Here is a 15,877-nt window from a genome sequence, read left to right on the forward strand (position 1 = left end):
CAGCTTGGGAAAAAGAATCACAATTTCTATTAAGAGCTGCAGTACATTTTCTTTTGTGTGTACAGGCTATGATCATCTTATCTGGACTCCTGCAGCCATGAGATTTACTGCTCTATGTTACACAACTGAATTCAACAAGATGTAAGCAGATGTTTCATGGGTTATCCTGTTCAATCCTCTACCCTGACATTATACTATTTATGATGTCTTCATAATAAACACTATGAAAGTGGAATTCAGTGAATGAATCTAAGCGTCATCAGCTTAACTTCAAATTCTTTTCATCTACATTTGATGTAACCTAACTCTGTTTACACATTTCTAACCAAATAGAAGTGTATGTACTTAGGCTTAGATTAAGTGTCATGATATTATTCTTGGACATCACTAGAGCATATTGTATGAATTGCATGGTGACACTGAGATATGCAATGACACACATGATTAGATTTCAGATTAACTTTATAATTCCCAAAAAAGGGGCATGTTGTTTGCAGCAACTCCCACAGTCAAACTCACACAACCACTAATCACAAACACTGTTAGATGTCAAGGCAGAGATCTACAAACAAGAAATAAGGAAATAAATAAATACATTGAAAGTAAAATAAAAAAAAATAGAATAACAGGAGAAATGTCTAAAAATGAACCTCTGAAAGATTCATCTATATGACCCATGTTGACGTTAAGTGATCTAATAGCTGAGAGAATGAAGGATTTCAAGTATCTGTTTGTTCTACAATGTTCTGAGGTACAAGTTAAAGGCAACATGAGAGCATCTTCCTGAACTTAGATGACAAAACATATTCAGGATGGATAATAATGTTTTTTGTCTTCTTTAGCACCTGACTTTCCCAGAAAGACAAATATTTCTGCTTGACCCCTGTGATTTTGGAGCAGGTATTAACAATACTGCTAAGGGAGTTTCTATCCTTAATAGCTAAAACACTAAAACAGCAGATAAATGAAAATGAATACTGTATATTATTACATTTTTCAAGATTTTTCAAGATTCATTATACAGGAATATTGATAATCATGTATATGAGAGTTCTGATTGTCCTGATCAACATTTTTTTAACAGACTGCAATAAATGCTCTATTTCTTTTTATTTATGCTGAAAACCATTTAGCTACAAGCATGTACAGCCGCTGCACCATGTAAAATCAATCACTATTAAAGTTGCCAGTGTCTGTTTAAGATTTGAGCATCTGCATTTATAAAAACAACAGAAAGTTTTTCAAACCCAGATTTTTTAAATGTGACCCGGAATTATTTCACTGATGTCAACAGAAAGAAGAAAGAAGGCACTGGAAAATAAAATACAGATTCCAGCAATGATGCTAGGGAAATATCTCCAGGAAACTCCCTCTTCCAGTCAGTGGCATTATCATGTGTGTTAGATTAGTTTCTCAAGATCCACCAGGCTAAAAAGAGAGGCTTGTTAAGGGTACCAAGCCTAACATTGCTCATATTTGAAGAACAGCTAATAAGAAGAAGAGATAAAAGTAACAGTAATAGAAATAAGGAGATGACCCAAAATGCAGACTTACAGAGGCAAACATAAACTCAGGAAGCAGCTTTATTGCTGAATAACAGATATACTGAAACTAACTAAAATGGGAATACACAATAAACTAAATGGTTTGGTAGGCAGGTAATTAGGCAGAACACACAATGAGAGATGAGGGAGGACACAAACAATAAATAAAATGGAATGAGGACCAGAAGGAAACACAGCTTGTCCTCGACAGACGAGAAAGGGAGAAGCAAAACAGAACATGAGGCACACCGACAGGAGACTACCAAAGTAAAGCAGGAAGAAATGGCAACATACACACTGAGACGCAGACAGATACACAGAGGCATGACTGGATACTTATGTTAGGGTACCTGGGTCACTGACTCAGTGTTTTTTGTCTTTTGGTTCTTTGAGTTTTGTTTTTCATTATGTTCTCTGTGTATTTTGTATTTCCTTGGTTAGTTCACTTATGCTCATGAGTTCATTCAGTATTTCTAGTTGTGATCTTAGTTTGGAGAAGTACGGTGGCCCTGAAGTGCAAACCACAAAAACAAATCACAAAACGCACAACAAATTGAAAAGCGCAAAAACAAATTCACTAAACGCAAAAACAAATTGAAAAGCGCAAAAACAAATTCACTAAACGCATAAAAACAAATTGAAAACATAAAACAAATTGAAAAGCGCAAAACAAATTGAAAAGCGCAAAAACAAATTGAAAAGCGCAACAACAAATTGAAAAGCGCAAAAACAAATTCACTAAACGCAAAAACAAATTGAAAAGCGCAAAAACAAATTCACTAAACGCAAAAACAAATTGAAAAGCGCAAAAACAAATCACAAACCGCACAACAAATTGAAAAACGCAAAACAAATTGAAAAGCGCAAAAACAAATTGAAAAGCGCAAAAACAAATTGAAAAGCGCAAAAACAAATTGAAAAGCGCAACAACAAATTCACTAAACGCAAAAACAAATTGAAAAGCGCAAAACAAATTGAAAAGCGCAAAAACAAATTCACTAAACGCAACAACAAATTGAAAAGCGCAACAACAAATTGAAAAGCGCAAAAACAAAAGAAGAATCACAAAAACAAATTGAGAAGCACAATTACATTAAGAAAACCGGAAAGGGTAGGTACCAGTCGGCAACAGGAGACATCACTGATTGGATGTCCGCGCTGTTCATCTTTGGAACCGGAAGTTACTCTGCCTGTAGCGCATTATTTTCAAACATGAACATTAGCGGTGACCCAAACATAGCTGTCACTATTCGAGAATATTTTTGATTCAGGACATACATACGAGGTGATACTGGATATGCTCAAGTGTAATCATGAGATTTCAATTAGTATCGTACACTGAAACTACATTTAAAAGAATCTGGACTGTACAGGCGAGGCAACTATTCTCCACTTCCTGAGGTGAGGCGTGCCATTTTGTCCGAGCTTCGAGGACCAGGACAATTGTTTGGATATCGGACCATGTGGCAAGTTCTCAAACAAAAACACAAGCTGCGTGTCAAGCGTGATGTAGTTATGAGGCTGTTGAGACAACTAAATCCTCAAGGAATCGCTTTGAGAACTCGAAGGAGGTTCACAAGACGCACGTATCACTCCATGGGGCCCAATTACATGTGGCATGTAGATGGCTATGATAAACTGAAACCCTGTCAGGATGTATAGATGGCTTTTCAAGAAGACTGATGTGGCTTGTGTGTGGAGCAACAAACAACAACCCGGCTGTTATAGCTCACAATTATATAAACTGTGTAAAGAGTCTTGGTGTGATACCAATGAGATTACGAACAGACTTCGGGACTGAGAATGGGACTATGGCAGCAATACAGTGTACCCTCCGGCCACGCGCACACGGACTATTATGCTGGATCGTCAAGCCACAGTTACGGATCATCTACTGGGAATCAGCGCATCGAGTCATGGTGGTCTTATTTCAGAAGAGGAAGGTGGGTACATTTGTGTCTGGTAGGTGTAAGCTACAGTGAAAGCTGATCAGATTGTTTTTACATGCATTTAAGAAAATAGAGTAGCGTCCTGCTGGACGTGTTGAAAAGTTGGATGAGATAGACGTTAACAGCCGTCACTTTATTGCAGGAACTCAAAATGGTCATTGTCAGCTGTTGTGCCGAAATGAGCATGCTTGCCTAGATTTAACGACGCCAATACAAAATGAAAAACTCAGACCAAACTCTCCACTCCTCACAATCAACACACAGAACAGAGTGAAAAGAATACAGCATTTTAACAAGAACATTACTGCAGGGTCGCTACAATATTTATGGAAAACTAATATGCATTACTTTGTTTGACATCCATTTGTGGCATGTTTTAAATGGGACCAAAATGTAACAAACCCTATAAAATGACCAAGAACAAAGCTAAATTGATTCTTAAATATTAATTATATACCCAGGTCTCAGTTTTGGATGGACTTTTTGGAGGCCTAAGAGACTCTGGAAACTTCAATGGAAGCCACGAACGCCAATGCTTGCTGAGATTCTGCTTCACAGGGTTTCTACAGAAAGACCTGGATGAATGCAAAGACCTCTGGAACAAACACAGGATCCGGCCAAGCAGACTTGCATCGTGTCCAGGGGGATTCCAAACAAACTCTCTCTTGCCTCACAGGTATTTGAGTTCTTAACAAAATTAACCTTTGCATCAAACTAAATGCAAGGTGTTGTTATTGCTTAAGTTGGTTAATATATATTCATAATTTTACACATAAGTATGATAGAGCAGTTTATAACATGTCACTGCATGCGTTGATTTATATAGTTCCATATTGTCAGCAAAAATCCTTCACTGTTCTATTTTCATTTTGCAGATATGGTTCAAGAGACTGTGGATTTGCTGTTGAGGAGAGGGAACTGGATGTGTTTCCGAGGAGGGGCTACCGGTTGGATTGTGTGGTGATCCAAACATTGGGGAATATTTACAACAGGCTGTACAACAAAACACACTGCAGCAGCCACAAGACTGGGAATCGGCCACAGAACTGTATTTGGCCCTGAAGGACATAGCTGGGTTTTAGATACCAACTGAACTTCAGTTTGTAATGACATTTGTCAGAGTTACTCTGACGAAGACACACACGGTGTCGAAACGTTAGTTTCTTTCCTTTTTGCACCTAATAAAACCTTTGGACTTACTTGAGTGCTCCAGCCCTTCTGTTTTTCCTTCATTTTTAATGTTAGTAGTGTTTCCTTTCCTCTTGCTAAATTGAATATAATATTGTTCATAATATACAGCAACTGGCATGGATTTAAATATTAACATTTAACCACAAGGAAACATTTAAAATGTTCTTTAATAAAACCATTTACAAATAGTGTCCAGCATTTCTGTCACTTTTCCAACATACACAATATTCAGAAAAACAACTAAATGTTTAACAATATGGAAGTTGCTTGTCACATAAATGTGTTAAGTAGTATGCCAACGGCAGCTGAACCTAACAGGGTAACTCAGTAACTGTAACTTGATGACCTTGCTGATTTAAGAACATCCAAATCCTGGAGCATTTTGAATTCCAAAGTCCATGTTGGCCTTAAAGATGCTGTATGAGTCACAGATGGGTAGCTTCAGAGTATTTGCACAGGTGTTTGAAACTGGAAAAGGCGAAACACTTAAAAACTGGATGCGTGGTGGTGGTGTCATTCCTGCCGGTGGAACTGCCGTCAGCCCTGTGGCAAACATCATCGAATCTTCCAGACACACTGCTGTTGCCTTCTCTGAAAGAAGAAAGTAAACACTGTAGTACATTACAGAAAATTTATTTCCTCACCTCTCCTTTCATAAAACTATAAACAAAATAAAAATGGTCATTCAAACCTTCACAATCAAGGAGATAATCTGCCCAAAAGCCAAGTGTTAGGACCTCCTTATGCCGCTTGTTGCTTCCTGCTGGGCTGAGATCTGGTCTGAACATGCTCTCCAGTTCTGAAGCAGTCAGGGCCTTGGCAGAGAAGCATAGGAGTGGGGCCAGCACACTGGAATTTTGTTGCAGTGCACTTAAAAAATTCAGACTTTCCAGTCCATCTTTAAATCTGCAAAGGATAGACAAATAACTAATAATTGGTTTATAGCTATAACTATTGCAGTCTTCTAAATTGTGTTTAAATGTCTTTACCTACTAGATCTTTCATTATAAATTTGGACAGATTTCAAATGCATAGAATCACTCATACACAAAAACAATTCATAGCACTCAGAAATTAACTGTGACAGCAAAAAAAGAAGAGCTCATTGGGATTTTAGCATTTAAAAAAAAATAGTGCTTTCACACTGGAATAAACAAGTGTGTCAAACAAGGGATCACCTCTTTTTATAAATAACTGAAAAATTAATCATGTTGCATGACTATGATTATTATGGGTCATTGTGAACAATAAATGTATACTAAATTAGAGTTCTAGTGTCAAAAGGTTAATAGCGTGCGACAGTGGCTCAGGAATTAACTAGTTGTTCATCAGATCACCGATGCTACTGAATCAGTTTTTTCATATACATCTGAAGGTCTGAAAATGTCAGTGGCTGCTGTGATGAGCAACTGGCCATCCTGAATTTAAAAGGAGTGATGAGTTTACCGTTGAATGACACTTTGGTTTCTTTCAAGGATGTACCATCTGAGGTACTCCTCCACAAATGCTTGTTTCTCAAAAGGCTTGACGTTTCTGAGGCATCCAGCAGTTTGGAAGATTGTGCTGTTTTGCAAAATAAGATTATGCAAAGACTCCTCTGATTCAGCTTTCAGGACCTATAAAAAAAAAAAAAAAAGGTTTACTGTAAGAAAAACAAAAATATAATTTTCACTACTTTTACGATTCATTCAAACATTGGATTAAAAAAATAATCAATTTGTTATTTCACTTGTGTTGTTGGGAGTTGGAAATCCGTCCTTTCAGATTACAGAATCTACCTTGAACCTACTTTCAAGATATGATCCAACCCGGATAACTTTTATCCCGATTAAATCTTTTAAACTGGCCCCAAGTGTCTTCTAAGTAAACCCATTCCCTGAGCCTAGGTAATTTTCTACCTGATGTAAAATTTTTGTGATCTCCTCATCTTGCACATCTTCTACAGTGGCGCTGAAACTCTGATTCCCTGTGATGTGGTTGACCAGGTTCTTGAGAGGAAATGTGGTGCTGGTCCCCATGCACAATGGATACAGCGATCATCTTTCCTGCTAAAAAGTACTCATCTTGCCTGGCAGCTGTTATACAGGGCACATAATTATCATGGTTAATTGCTATTAAATATGCTAATGAAAAAAAATACGCCAATTTTTATTAAAATTTCCATTGTAATAATTACGGAGAAAACATCCACCTCTTGAATTATATACAAGATAACGGCTCTCTGGAGGTCCATCAAAGATGGGGCGATTTCATGAGACTGCCCATAAGAAGTGTGAGGAATTCACGCGCCGGGCCACCTGTATCCAAACCTTCTTCAAAGCTGCCAGCATCATCATTAAACTTGATGAACATGTCGTAGTTGTCAGAGTATGTGCTGCGTCGAAATCCTCTAACAGCTCCATCCCATACAGCTGACCTTGATATATTGAACCTGCTGACCTTCTTGTGGTCAAGTTCCAGTGCCAAATTTGCAATAATTCCATGTGCCTGCAAATTGGTGTCTCTAAAAAAAGGGAAACTTTTTTTTTTTTTTTTTTTTTTAAAGGTATATATACTTCTCTCATGATTGCATGATGTCTTGTATAAAACAAGATGGCGGTTAATTGGATTCAAATGTTTAAATTACTAACACAGGTTCTTCTGGGGCTCAGCAAACAGTGAATCGTTATCTAATTGCAAAGTAAAGGCGGTGGAGATTGTCTGCTGCACTGTTTTACTAATAAAATAGTTTTCTACCTGTTGTACTTCATTAGCAAGCACAAGATCCCCAGCACCCTTCCTTAGAGAACAAAGAAAAGCATTTTTGTTGTGTACTGTGAAAATATTAATTGACACTTTGAAAATATTTAAGCATCTTGATTAACAAACAAGCAATACAAGTATTATGTAGTCCATGTTCCAAAACCATATACAGAATGAATGACAAAAGTGTATATCTCATTAATACAAAGTGTAGGCAAAAAACAGTAAAAGATTACATGTTCTTCAAATATCACTTACTCATATTCTGCTGCTTTCTGTAAAGGACTGCTTTCATGTTGAAGTTCCCATGGCTGAAACAAACAAACAAACACACGCACTCGAGGACGCAGACACACACACAAAATGTATTTCACATATAACTATTAACTGTTTTACTGAACTGAGGCAAATGGTGGTGGCTAAACAACAAGAAAACTCTATTAAAAATTTTAAATTGTACTTACCAATGTATCAGCAAGATCAAACTCAGAGGGCCTTTTAATAACAATCTCTGGGTCAGAGTCAGACAAGTCTGAGTTTTCTCCAACTACAAAACATGAAAACAAATTAAGCTAAGCTAACTAAATTCGTACTAATGTATGAAACTTTATTTGATCATCAATAATAGATTAATACGAAAGGCATAAAGTTAGCATTTAAAACTCATGACTCAGTAGATCCAAAAATGGCTGAATTTCATGTTTCCAGGAAGAAACATAACATATACAAGCTAATTTAGGGAGCAATGGTGGCAGAGGAGTTAAAAGCCCGCCCTGTAATCAAAAGGTTGAAGGTTTGAGCCCTGCTCAGTCTGTCACAGTCGTTGTGTCTTGGGCAAGACACTTCACCCTCCATGCCAGGTGGTGGTAGTGGGAGGATAGGTGGCATCTGTGTACAGCAGCCTTGCTTCAATCAGTGAGTCCCAGGACAGTTGTGTCCACATTGTAGCTAATCACCAGCAGTGTGTGAATGTGTGTGGGTGAATGACTGGTTTTGTTGTGAAGTGTCTTGGGGGTTAGAACCCTAGAAGGTGCTATATCAAATACAGGCCATTCACCATTTTAATGTAGGTATGCTATTGACTTGGGTGCTTTATGCGTAATGTTATCATTTCACAATTTCAAAATTAGCATTTGTTGAAACTAAGGGAATGTGTGTCAAAATCCAAACAAACATTAGCAGCTTACCATCTTCAAAGTCACTCTTCAAGCAGATGAAAACATTGATTCTTTGATAAGGCTTGCCAACTTCAGCCTTATAAGCCTCAAGTGTAAATGGTCTTTGTGTTCCAGGGACAGTAATGACCTCAGTGCCATCCGGATACAGAAGAAGGAAAGGTCCATCTTTTAGATCTTTGTTAAAGTCCTTCATTTTTTTAACAGCTTGATTGAGCAGACTTTGTGGCAGTAGCGTCAGGGTCTGTTGTTAGGAAAATAGTTTTTCCACGGTATGGCTTCAAACCACCCTTTTAATGGTCATCAAGCCGACATTTATCTGTAAGGAAAAAGACATGAACAATGGGCCAAGTAGATACTAATATGACTCTAAGCAGATCTATTCAAACTTGAATATTTATTAACTGCAAAAGAGGGATCTTCCTGACAACCTAAATGTACAATTACTCATAAACAATTGTTCTTATTCTGGATAGCTTTACTACACTGAACATTTTTACACAACTCCCTAAGGAATAACAAAAGAATGTCATTAGAAAATTAACCTCAACTTGTTTTCAGACAGAGCTAGCCAAACTACCTGAACCTTTCTTTTTTTTTCCTTTTTCTTTAAGCCCTTCCTCCCTTCAGAAAACTTTTGCCTCTCTTCATTTTTTTTTTTTTCTGTATTCTAAGAAGGTGCTGAAGGTTGGAGTTGGGCAGTTTGAGGTAGTCTGTGATGCTAAAGGGAAACAAAGGAAAAATGTACTACAATGTCACACATTAAAGACATTCATTCATGTGACATTCCATTGTCCACACAACACGCAAATAAGGACAACACTGAATAATCTCACTAGAAAATTTCTACCAAGGAATGACAATGTAACTGATACTATTGACCAATACAATTCTACACCAGTAAGTTTTAATGTATAGACACATAATAGTGTTAGTTCCTAAAGTTAACCAAACATAATAAATGAACTAATTTATTATCGTTTCAGTTGTGGAAATGCTCAGAGGACTGTTCCACGAAGCAAGCTAATCCCAAAAGCCAGGCTCACTCTGAAAATCCAGGCTCGATTGCCCCAAATTCGGTTCCAGGAACGAGGCTAACCTGCAGTCTTTCTGCTCATTCATTATGCAATATGCTTGTGGACAAGTCTGGTCCGTGGCACCCTAGCTGCGAGGTTTGTTAACACTAGAACAGCCCTCAAACCTTCACTACTAGAAAGGTCTTGAGCAGTCATTTTGACAGCTGCGTGCATTTTCAAATGAGCCTCGATTTTCTGAGCTCACTTAGTGGAACAGCCCTCTGGTCTGCTATGGTCTGGAAACAGCTAACGCTAGGCTAATAAATCAATAAATAACAAACATTTTATTATGCTTATTAACTTACTCAATGGGAGTGAAGTGTCTCCGATGCAAGATGCGTGATAAAGCCTCTCGCCACAGCCGCTGCAAAAGTTTGGTGACTCCTCAACCAGCTTTTTTCCCATAGCTAGGACAAAACATTCCGCCGTTTTTCAAACGAAATGCGCTACAGGCAGAGTAACTTCCGGTTCCAAAGACGAACAGCGCGGACATCCAATCAGTGATGTCTCCTGTTGCCGACTGGTACCTACCCTTTCCGGTTTTCTTAATGTAATTGTGCTTCTCAATTTGTTTTTGTGATTCTTCTTTTGTTTTTGCGCTTTTCAATTTGTTGTTGCGTTTAGTGAATTTGTTTTTGCGCTTTTCAATTTGTTTTGCGCTTTTCAATTTGTTTTTGCGTTTAGTGAATTTGTTTTTGCGCTTTTCAATTTGTTTTTGCGTTTAGTGAATTGTTTTTGCGCTTTTCAATTTGTTTTTGCGCTTTTCAATTTGTTTTTGCGCTTTTCAATTTGTTGTTGCGCTTTTCAATTTGTTTTGCGCTTTTCAATTTGTTTTGCGTTTTTCAATTTGTTTTTGCGCTTAGTGAATTTGTTTTTGCGCTTTTCAATTTGTTTTTGCGTTTAGTGAATTTGTTTTTGCGCTTTTCAATTTGTTTTTGCGCTTTTCAATTTGTTGTTGCGCTTTTCAATTTGTTGTGCGTTTTGTGATTTGTTTTTGCGCTTTTCAATTTGTTTTTGCGTTTAGTGAATTTGTTTTGCGCTTTTCAATTTGTTTTTTTGCGTTTAGTGAATTTGTTTTTGCGCTTTTCAATTTGTTGTGCGTTTTGTGATTTGTTTTGTGGTTTGCACTTCAGGGCCACCGTAGTTATCCCAGAGAGAAGTAAAGCAAGTGTGTAAGTTCATCTCTGAATGTTTGTAAAGCATTCCCACGTTAAGCTTAGCAACCGATATATGGAGCGACTGCCTCTTCTCCCTCCCTCCCTCTCCTGCTGCTACTTCAATCATCAACTGATCAATGATCAGCTGATCGGCTTTTCTGTCGCGAGTCCGTCTCTCTTGTTTGTTTTTGGCCCACTTTGCACCAGAAAGAGGAAACCAGCGGCTGAACAACAGCAGCACGTTTAAGCTTGATAAGCTGTTGTTAGAATTTATTTAATATTACTTTCTACACCAGGATCCTTTTCTATGTAGCTGAGGCTGGTAACTGTGCAGGGGCGGATCTAGCAAAGTTTAGCCAGGGGGGCCGATAGGGCATGAACAGGGAAAAGGGGGCACAAAGAAATACTTTTCTTTCTTATTCTCATTTAAAATGTCTAATAATAAATAATTATCTGAATCTTACATCCAGACTTTTAATCTGAAGTAAAATGTATAGAAGTCCATTACTGTATATAGTAACTATTAAGTCTAATATATACCCTAGTAATCAATAGTACTTTTTCCTTTGGGAAGGTACCAACTGTGCAGTCTGCAATTCTGTTGAAGAAAGATGTTGAATCTATTTCGTTATTGTGGAAAAATATCGGATTCATATCGGCGGATATCCAAATTTATGATATCGGTATCGGACATAAAAAGTGGTATCGTGCCATCTCTAATGTATATACACCTCAAATCAAAAAAACAACACAGAGATATGCTTGTTTAATGCGTTAATGTTGTTTTGATGCTTTAATGTTAAAGAAAGAAGAGAACAGTTTTCTCTGCAGAAGAAAAATATAAAATCAATCCTTTGGTAACAAGTCTGCTCCCACTAAAGTCACAAGGCCTTAAAGACAGCCCAACTTGTGTTGATTGTTCATTTTCTTTGGGTGCTATAGAGAGAAAAAATATAATGCTGCAAAATAAAGTAAGAGCTAGCGAAACACAAACACCATCGTACATCAGCGTGTGTTTTATGGGAATTTCATACATCAGTGCAAGTCCAAGAAACATTAGACTTTCTTGGCGCAGACAGATGGCAGATGACGATCACACCCCAAATCATCCCAGCACTTGGAATCTGAAAGGTTCACAAGTGGAAATCAGTAAAATGTTAAACAAGTCAAAAACCTAAACTCTAGTTAACCAGCCTTTATGGCTTGTATCTTAGATCACTTAAACCTTTCAAACACATTAAGCAATCATGTTAATTATTGTGTTCTAAATTACCTCCATGATTTATCTGAATACAATGCTGATTGTGAGAAACATTATTGGGCTCTCCTGGGCACCAGTGTGAATAGTGAAAACTTGTCCCATCACTCCACAACCAAATACCTTCCTAGAAGAGAGAAATTGAACACATTAGTTCAGGGCGGCCAATAGGTTAAGCATAGCCACAGTCCTAGCAGATCATCTGACTTTAAGGACACAACCTTCTATGTAACAAACTGGAAATTCTCACATTGGGCATGCTATTTAAGCTACTTTAGCCTACTAGTAGTTTAGACACCTAACAAATACTGTGTAATAATAAACAAAATACCTGGGGTGCATCAGTCCCTCCAATCCAAGTTCGGGGGTAGCCATAATGGGCAGTCAGACTCTGAATTGTCTGGTACTCACTTAAGCTGTGCACTGATGCAAGGTTTGCCCCCATGGACAAGCAATTTCTCTTCAGTGGAGAGTGACAGAGAGCAGAAGTTTTCAAAGTAATTAGTAACAGCTAAAACGATGTGGTTTAATCAGAAAAGAAAAAGAAACTCACCTCAGCTCTAGCCCAACTCATGACTGTTGGAACGTAGTAAAAGCAGCGATCACTGATGCGAGTCCAACCAGGAGGACAATCAGTGGACCTCTTGACCAGGTGACTGTTGGCTGGGTGCAAATGAATAGTTGTACATGTGTCTCTGGTTGACACCTTTTGTATTTTATAATCATGATATAAACAATCACTGACAAGTCATGCAAGTAGACAGTAAAACATTTGTTAAGTGACTCACAGTGTTCAGGTGCAGGAATGTGTAAAATATATATATATCGATAAGTTTAGTTTACAGGACCCAGAAGCAGACACTGAAAGGCTTAGTTGCTGGCTGAACCGAAGACGATCCTTTATTTGGATGTTGGCACATGAAAAAACATGAAGCTATGAAAACTAAGAAAACTGTGAACACTCAGAAAACTAAAGGACTAAGAAACTCAGGGAAAATACTATGACAAACCTATGAACACTGAGTAAACTATGACGAAACACTATGGGGATGCAAACAGATGACCTGACAACGAAACATAGAAAAACAGAGGACTTAAATACACACATGAGGTGATCAGGGGAAGTCGAGACACATGAGGAAACAGCTGACAAGGATGAACATAACGATGCACAGGAAATGTAATCTCAAACACAATGACATGAAAACTGGACTTTCAAAATAAACAGGAAAACATGACAAGACACAGGCATGACAGCATTAACCAGAAACATGACACATAAGACACAATAAACAACAATGAGAACATTAACACATGGGAACACCACTGACACACATGAACCTAATAACAGTGCAGGGGAAGGGAAACTAAATACAATGAATAAAGAACTGGACTGGACTGGACTCTTACAAAATAACACAGGAAACATGATGAGGCAGACCAAACAACATGGGCTTGACACATGAGACATGAAACACAAAGGGCAGGTGGGACCAAACCCCAGGGAAAGGAGAAATGAGGGGATCCAATAACAGAACTAAGGCTGAACCACTTAGGGGTTTTACGGGAGCTAGATGAGCTAAACCCAAACGATAAATGACAAAACATGAAGCCTCAAGTTCTAACTAATAATACAAAACAAGAACTTAACATTTCCCTATACTAATAAAAGAAATAAACAATATATCATGAACTCAAAACGCTGGGTCACAGACCCATCCCATGACAAGTATAAAATATATAATGTTATACTCACGAGCAGCAGTGGTCAGAACCATCAATCCACAAAGAAGTGCAGACACAACCAGCAGCTTCATGGTGTCTCTGTGTAAAACAAAACTTCCTAAGTACTGTCAATTCTTTAAAGAAAGGAGAGAAGATAATTAAAGAGTCTGTACCAAACCTTTTTATAGAAGGTCTTTCTCTCTTTTCAGTGTCAGCCAGTAGCTTCAGTCTTCCAGTGTGCAGGTTATGAACAGCTCTGACACCAGTGTTTATATACTCATGTACACTGCATGTACATGGTTGCAAAATCAGCAAAAAGCACAACTTCTTCTGTGGTTTCCTGGATGTTAGTGGGCGTATCATGTGATTTCCTGAGGTCAAGAGGCTAGGATGCCCACATGCCCACAGTGAGTTCACCCAAAACTGTGGCTGATTGTGACCCACACCCGTTTTTACATCTCAGCTCGTGTGATTAGGTAGCGGATCAATAGGGGTCCATGTCCCCTATGGAAACTCCCATAGAGCTTAAATCTGGGACTCTCCACCATTTGACCTGAGAACTGAAGAAGCTTCTTGGATGAGAGGTGAAACGCCCAGGCGCTTTTTCTTTCTAAGCTCCCTAGGCTATGACCAATTATATTGCATATAGTTAATAGAAGTATCAGACAACAATTCACCAATTCTTTCCTCCCATGATATTTACAGAAGAGGTTTACTAGCGTTGCTAAAGACTCAGGTCATTTTAGCGGCTTTGTCTTTTAGCTGCTACACTAGTTAGTGTTCGTTACACATTTGAATTTAGGCAGATTTATCTATTCAAGTGTTACCTGAACTGGGATAGACTTGTTTTATTTGCTTCATGAGATTTACAGAAACAGTTGTTAATAATTTGGAGTTATAACTTAAACTAACCTCTTTTCAGAGATAACAGAATTCTGATTAAAACCTATTAGCTTCACCCAAATATTTTAATACAAATGTATACATTTAAATTGTGTTTTCAGGAAGAGGACCTGACCTGTTTGCCTGAGAGGACTTCACAGGTCAAGAGGCCTGTTGAAAAAGAGTTTTTAAATTGGAATTAGAAAATGGTTTTTTCGAAAAAATTCAAAAATAGTTTTTGAAATGAGGTTTTTAAAGAACATTTTAAAAAGAGTTTTTTTAAATGTGGAATTCGAAAATGAATTTACAAATGCAGAATTTATTCTACAATTCATTATTTAAGCACAGAATTATTTATTTTGATGCAGGTGGCTCTTGTGGTCCTCCATAAAAAGAACCATAGATGCCACGGTTCTGGGTCCTTGTGACCCAGCATTTCTGAGTCTTTTGTATTTTATATTATCGCTTATGTTCTGAATACTTTGTTGTGCTGTTTTGATCATTATAGTTATTATTACCCTAGGTTCGGTTATGGCTGTTATGGTTTTAGTTCTTAGGTTGTGTTATATGGCTTCCTGTGTTCCATGTTGTGCTTTCTTTGTGCCTTTCTGTCCTGTGTTTCAGGCCTCTATGTTCTGTCTCCCCAGTGTCTGTTAAGTTTACATGTCTAGAGTTCACTTGGTGTGTTTCCTGTTTTACTTTTAAGGTCTGTGTCTCTGGTCAGTGGGTCTCAGGCTACGTCCACACGTACACGGGTATTTTTGAAAACAGAGATTTTCCGTTTTGTTTTTAAAAAATCCGGCCCACACATGCTTATAAAAATGAAGGAAAACGCTGCTAGGAACATGCCAAAGCAACAGGTGGCGATATATTCCTAACCGTGTAGAAATGTTGGCCAATCAGAAGTCTAGAAGCAAGGGTGGGAAAGAGTAAACAAAAATGGCGCATAGAAGCAGAAAGGAGTCCTGTGTGGAGGGACAGTAACCGTGTGTATATATGTAAGCATTTAATAAACTTCAGAGAGTAAAATTAACAGTAACAGTATTGTAGGAATTCATTTCACCGAAACAATAACGTGGCGCACAATGTGACGTCAAAATTGCGCACACCTTTGACGCTGCGTTTTCCTCATCCACACGTAAATGCAAAACTGAGTTTTCGAAAATATCCACCCTGGC

General features: G+C 37.9%; 2 protein-coding genes across 2 annotated transcripts; both read right to left on the bottom strand.

Moving 5' to 3' along the window:
* Positions 1–4,832: 4,832 nt before the first annotated feature.
* LOC120433945 (G2/M phase-specific E3 ubiquitin-protein ligase-like) lies at positions 4,833–10,070 on the bottom strand. Its single transcript, XM_039601109.1, has 8 exons — positions 9,983–10,070; positions 8,614–8,920; positions 7,891–7,973; positions 7,685–7,737; positions 7,421–7,463; positions 6,131–6,300; positions 5,376–5,590; positions 4,833–5,275 (listed from the first exon to the last, which is right to left on the bottom strand). Exons 2-8 carry the CDS (start codon positions 8,795–8,797, stop codon positions 5,040–5,042), a joined length of 984 nt encoding a protein of 327 aa, XP_039457043.1. The 5' UTR covers positions 8,798–8,920; positions 9,983–10,070; the 3' UTR covers positions 4,833–5,039.
* Positions 10,071–11,586: 1,516 nt separating this feature from the next.
* Positions 11,587–14,136, bottom strand: LOC116336543 (ladderlectin-like). Its single transcript, XM_039607535.1, has 6 exons — positions 13,996–14,136; positions 13,849–13,916; positions 12,646–12,755; positions 12,424–12,552; positions 12,108–12,219; positions 11,587–11,958 (listed from the first exon to the last, which is right to left on the bottom strand). Exons 2-6 carry the CDS (start codon positions 13,907–13,909, stop codon positions 11,891–11,893), a joined length of 480 nt encoding a protein of 159 aa, XP_039463469.1. The 5' UTR covers positions 13,910–13,916; positions 13,996–14,136; the 3' UTR covers positions 11,587–11,890.
* Between the last annotated feature and the right edge of the window lie 1,741 nt (positions 14,137–15,877).

The sequence above is a fragment of the Oreochromis aureus genome, linkage group 3 (genome assembly GCF_013358895.1).
Source record: "Oreochromis aureus strain Israel breed Guangdong linkage group 3, ZZ_aureus, whole genome shotgun sequence".
Taxonomy (NCBI): domain Eukaryota; kingdom Metazoa; phylum Chordata; class Actinopteri; order Cichliformes; family Cichlidae; genus Oreochromis; species Oreochromis aureus.

Excerpts from the sequence above, each read along its gene's own strand:
- LOC120433945 (XM_039601109.1), bottom strand. The coding sequence starts at position 8,797 with ATGAAGGACTTTAACAAAGATCTAAAAGATGGACCTTTCCTTCTTCTG. Across the intron at positions 7,974-8,613 it reads GAAGAGTGACTTTGAAGATG|TTGGAGAAAACTCAGACTTG; the intron begins GTAAGCTGCTAA and ends CATGTTTTGTAG. Across the intron at positions 5,591-6,130 it reads AACCAAAGTGTCATTCAACG|ATTTAAAGATGGACTGGAAA; the intron begins GTAAACTCATCA and ends TATCCTTTGCAG.
- LOC116336543 (XM_039607535.1), bottom strand. The coding sequence starts at position 13,909 with ATGAAGCTGCTGGTTGTGTCTGCACTTCTTTGTGGATTGATGGTTCTG. Across the intron at positions 12,553-12,645 it reads TGAGTTGGGCTAGAGCTGAG|AGAAATTGCTTGTCCATGGG; the intron begins GTGAGTTTCTTT and ends TCTCCACTGAAG. Across the intron at positions 12,220-12,423 it reads GAGGGACTGATGCACCCCAG|GAAGGTATTTGGTTGTGGAG; the intron begins GTATTTTGTTTA and ends TCTCTCTTCTAG.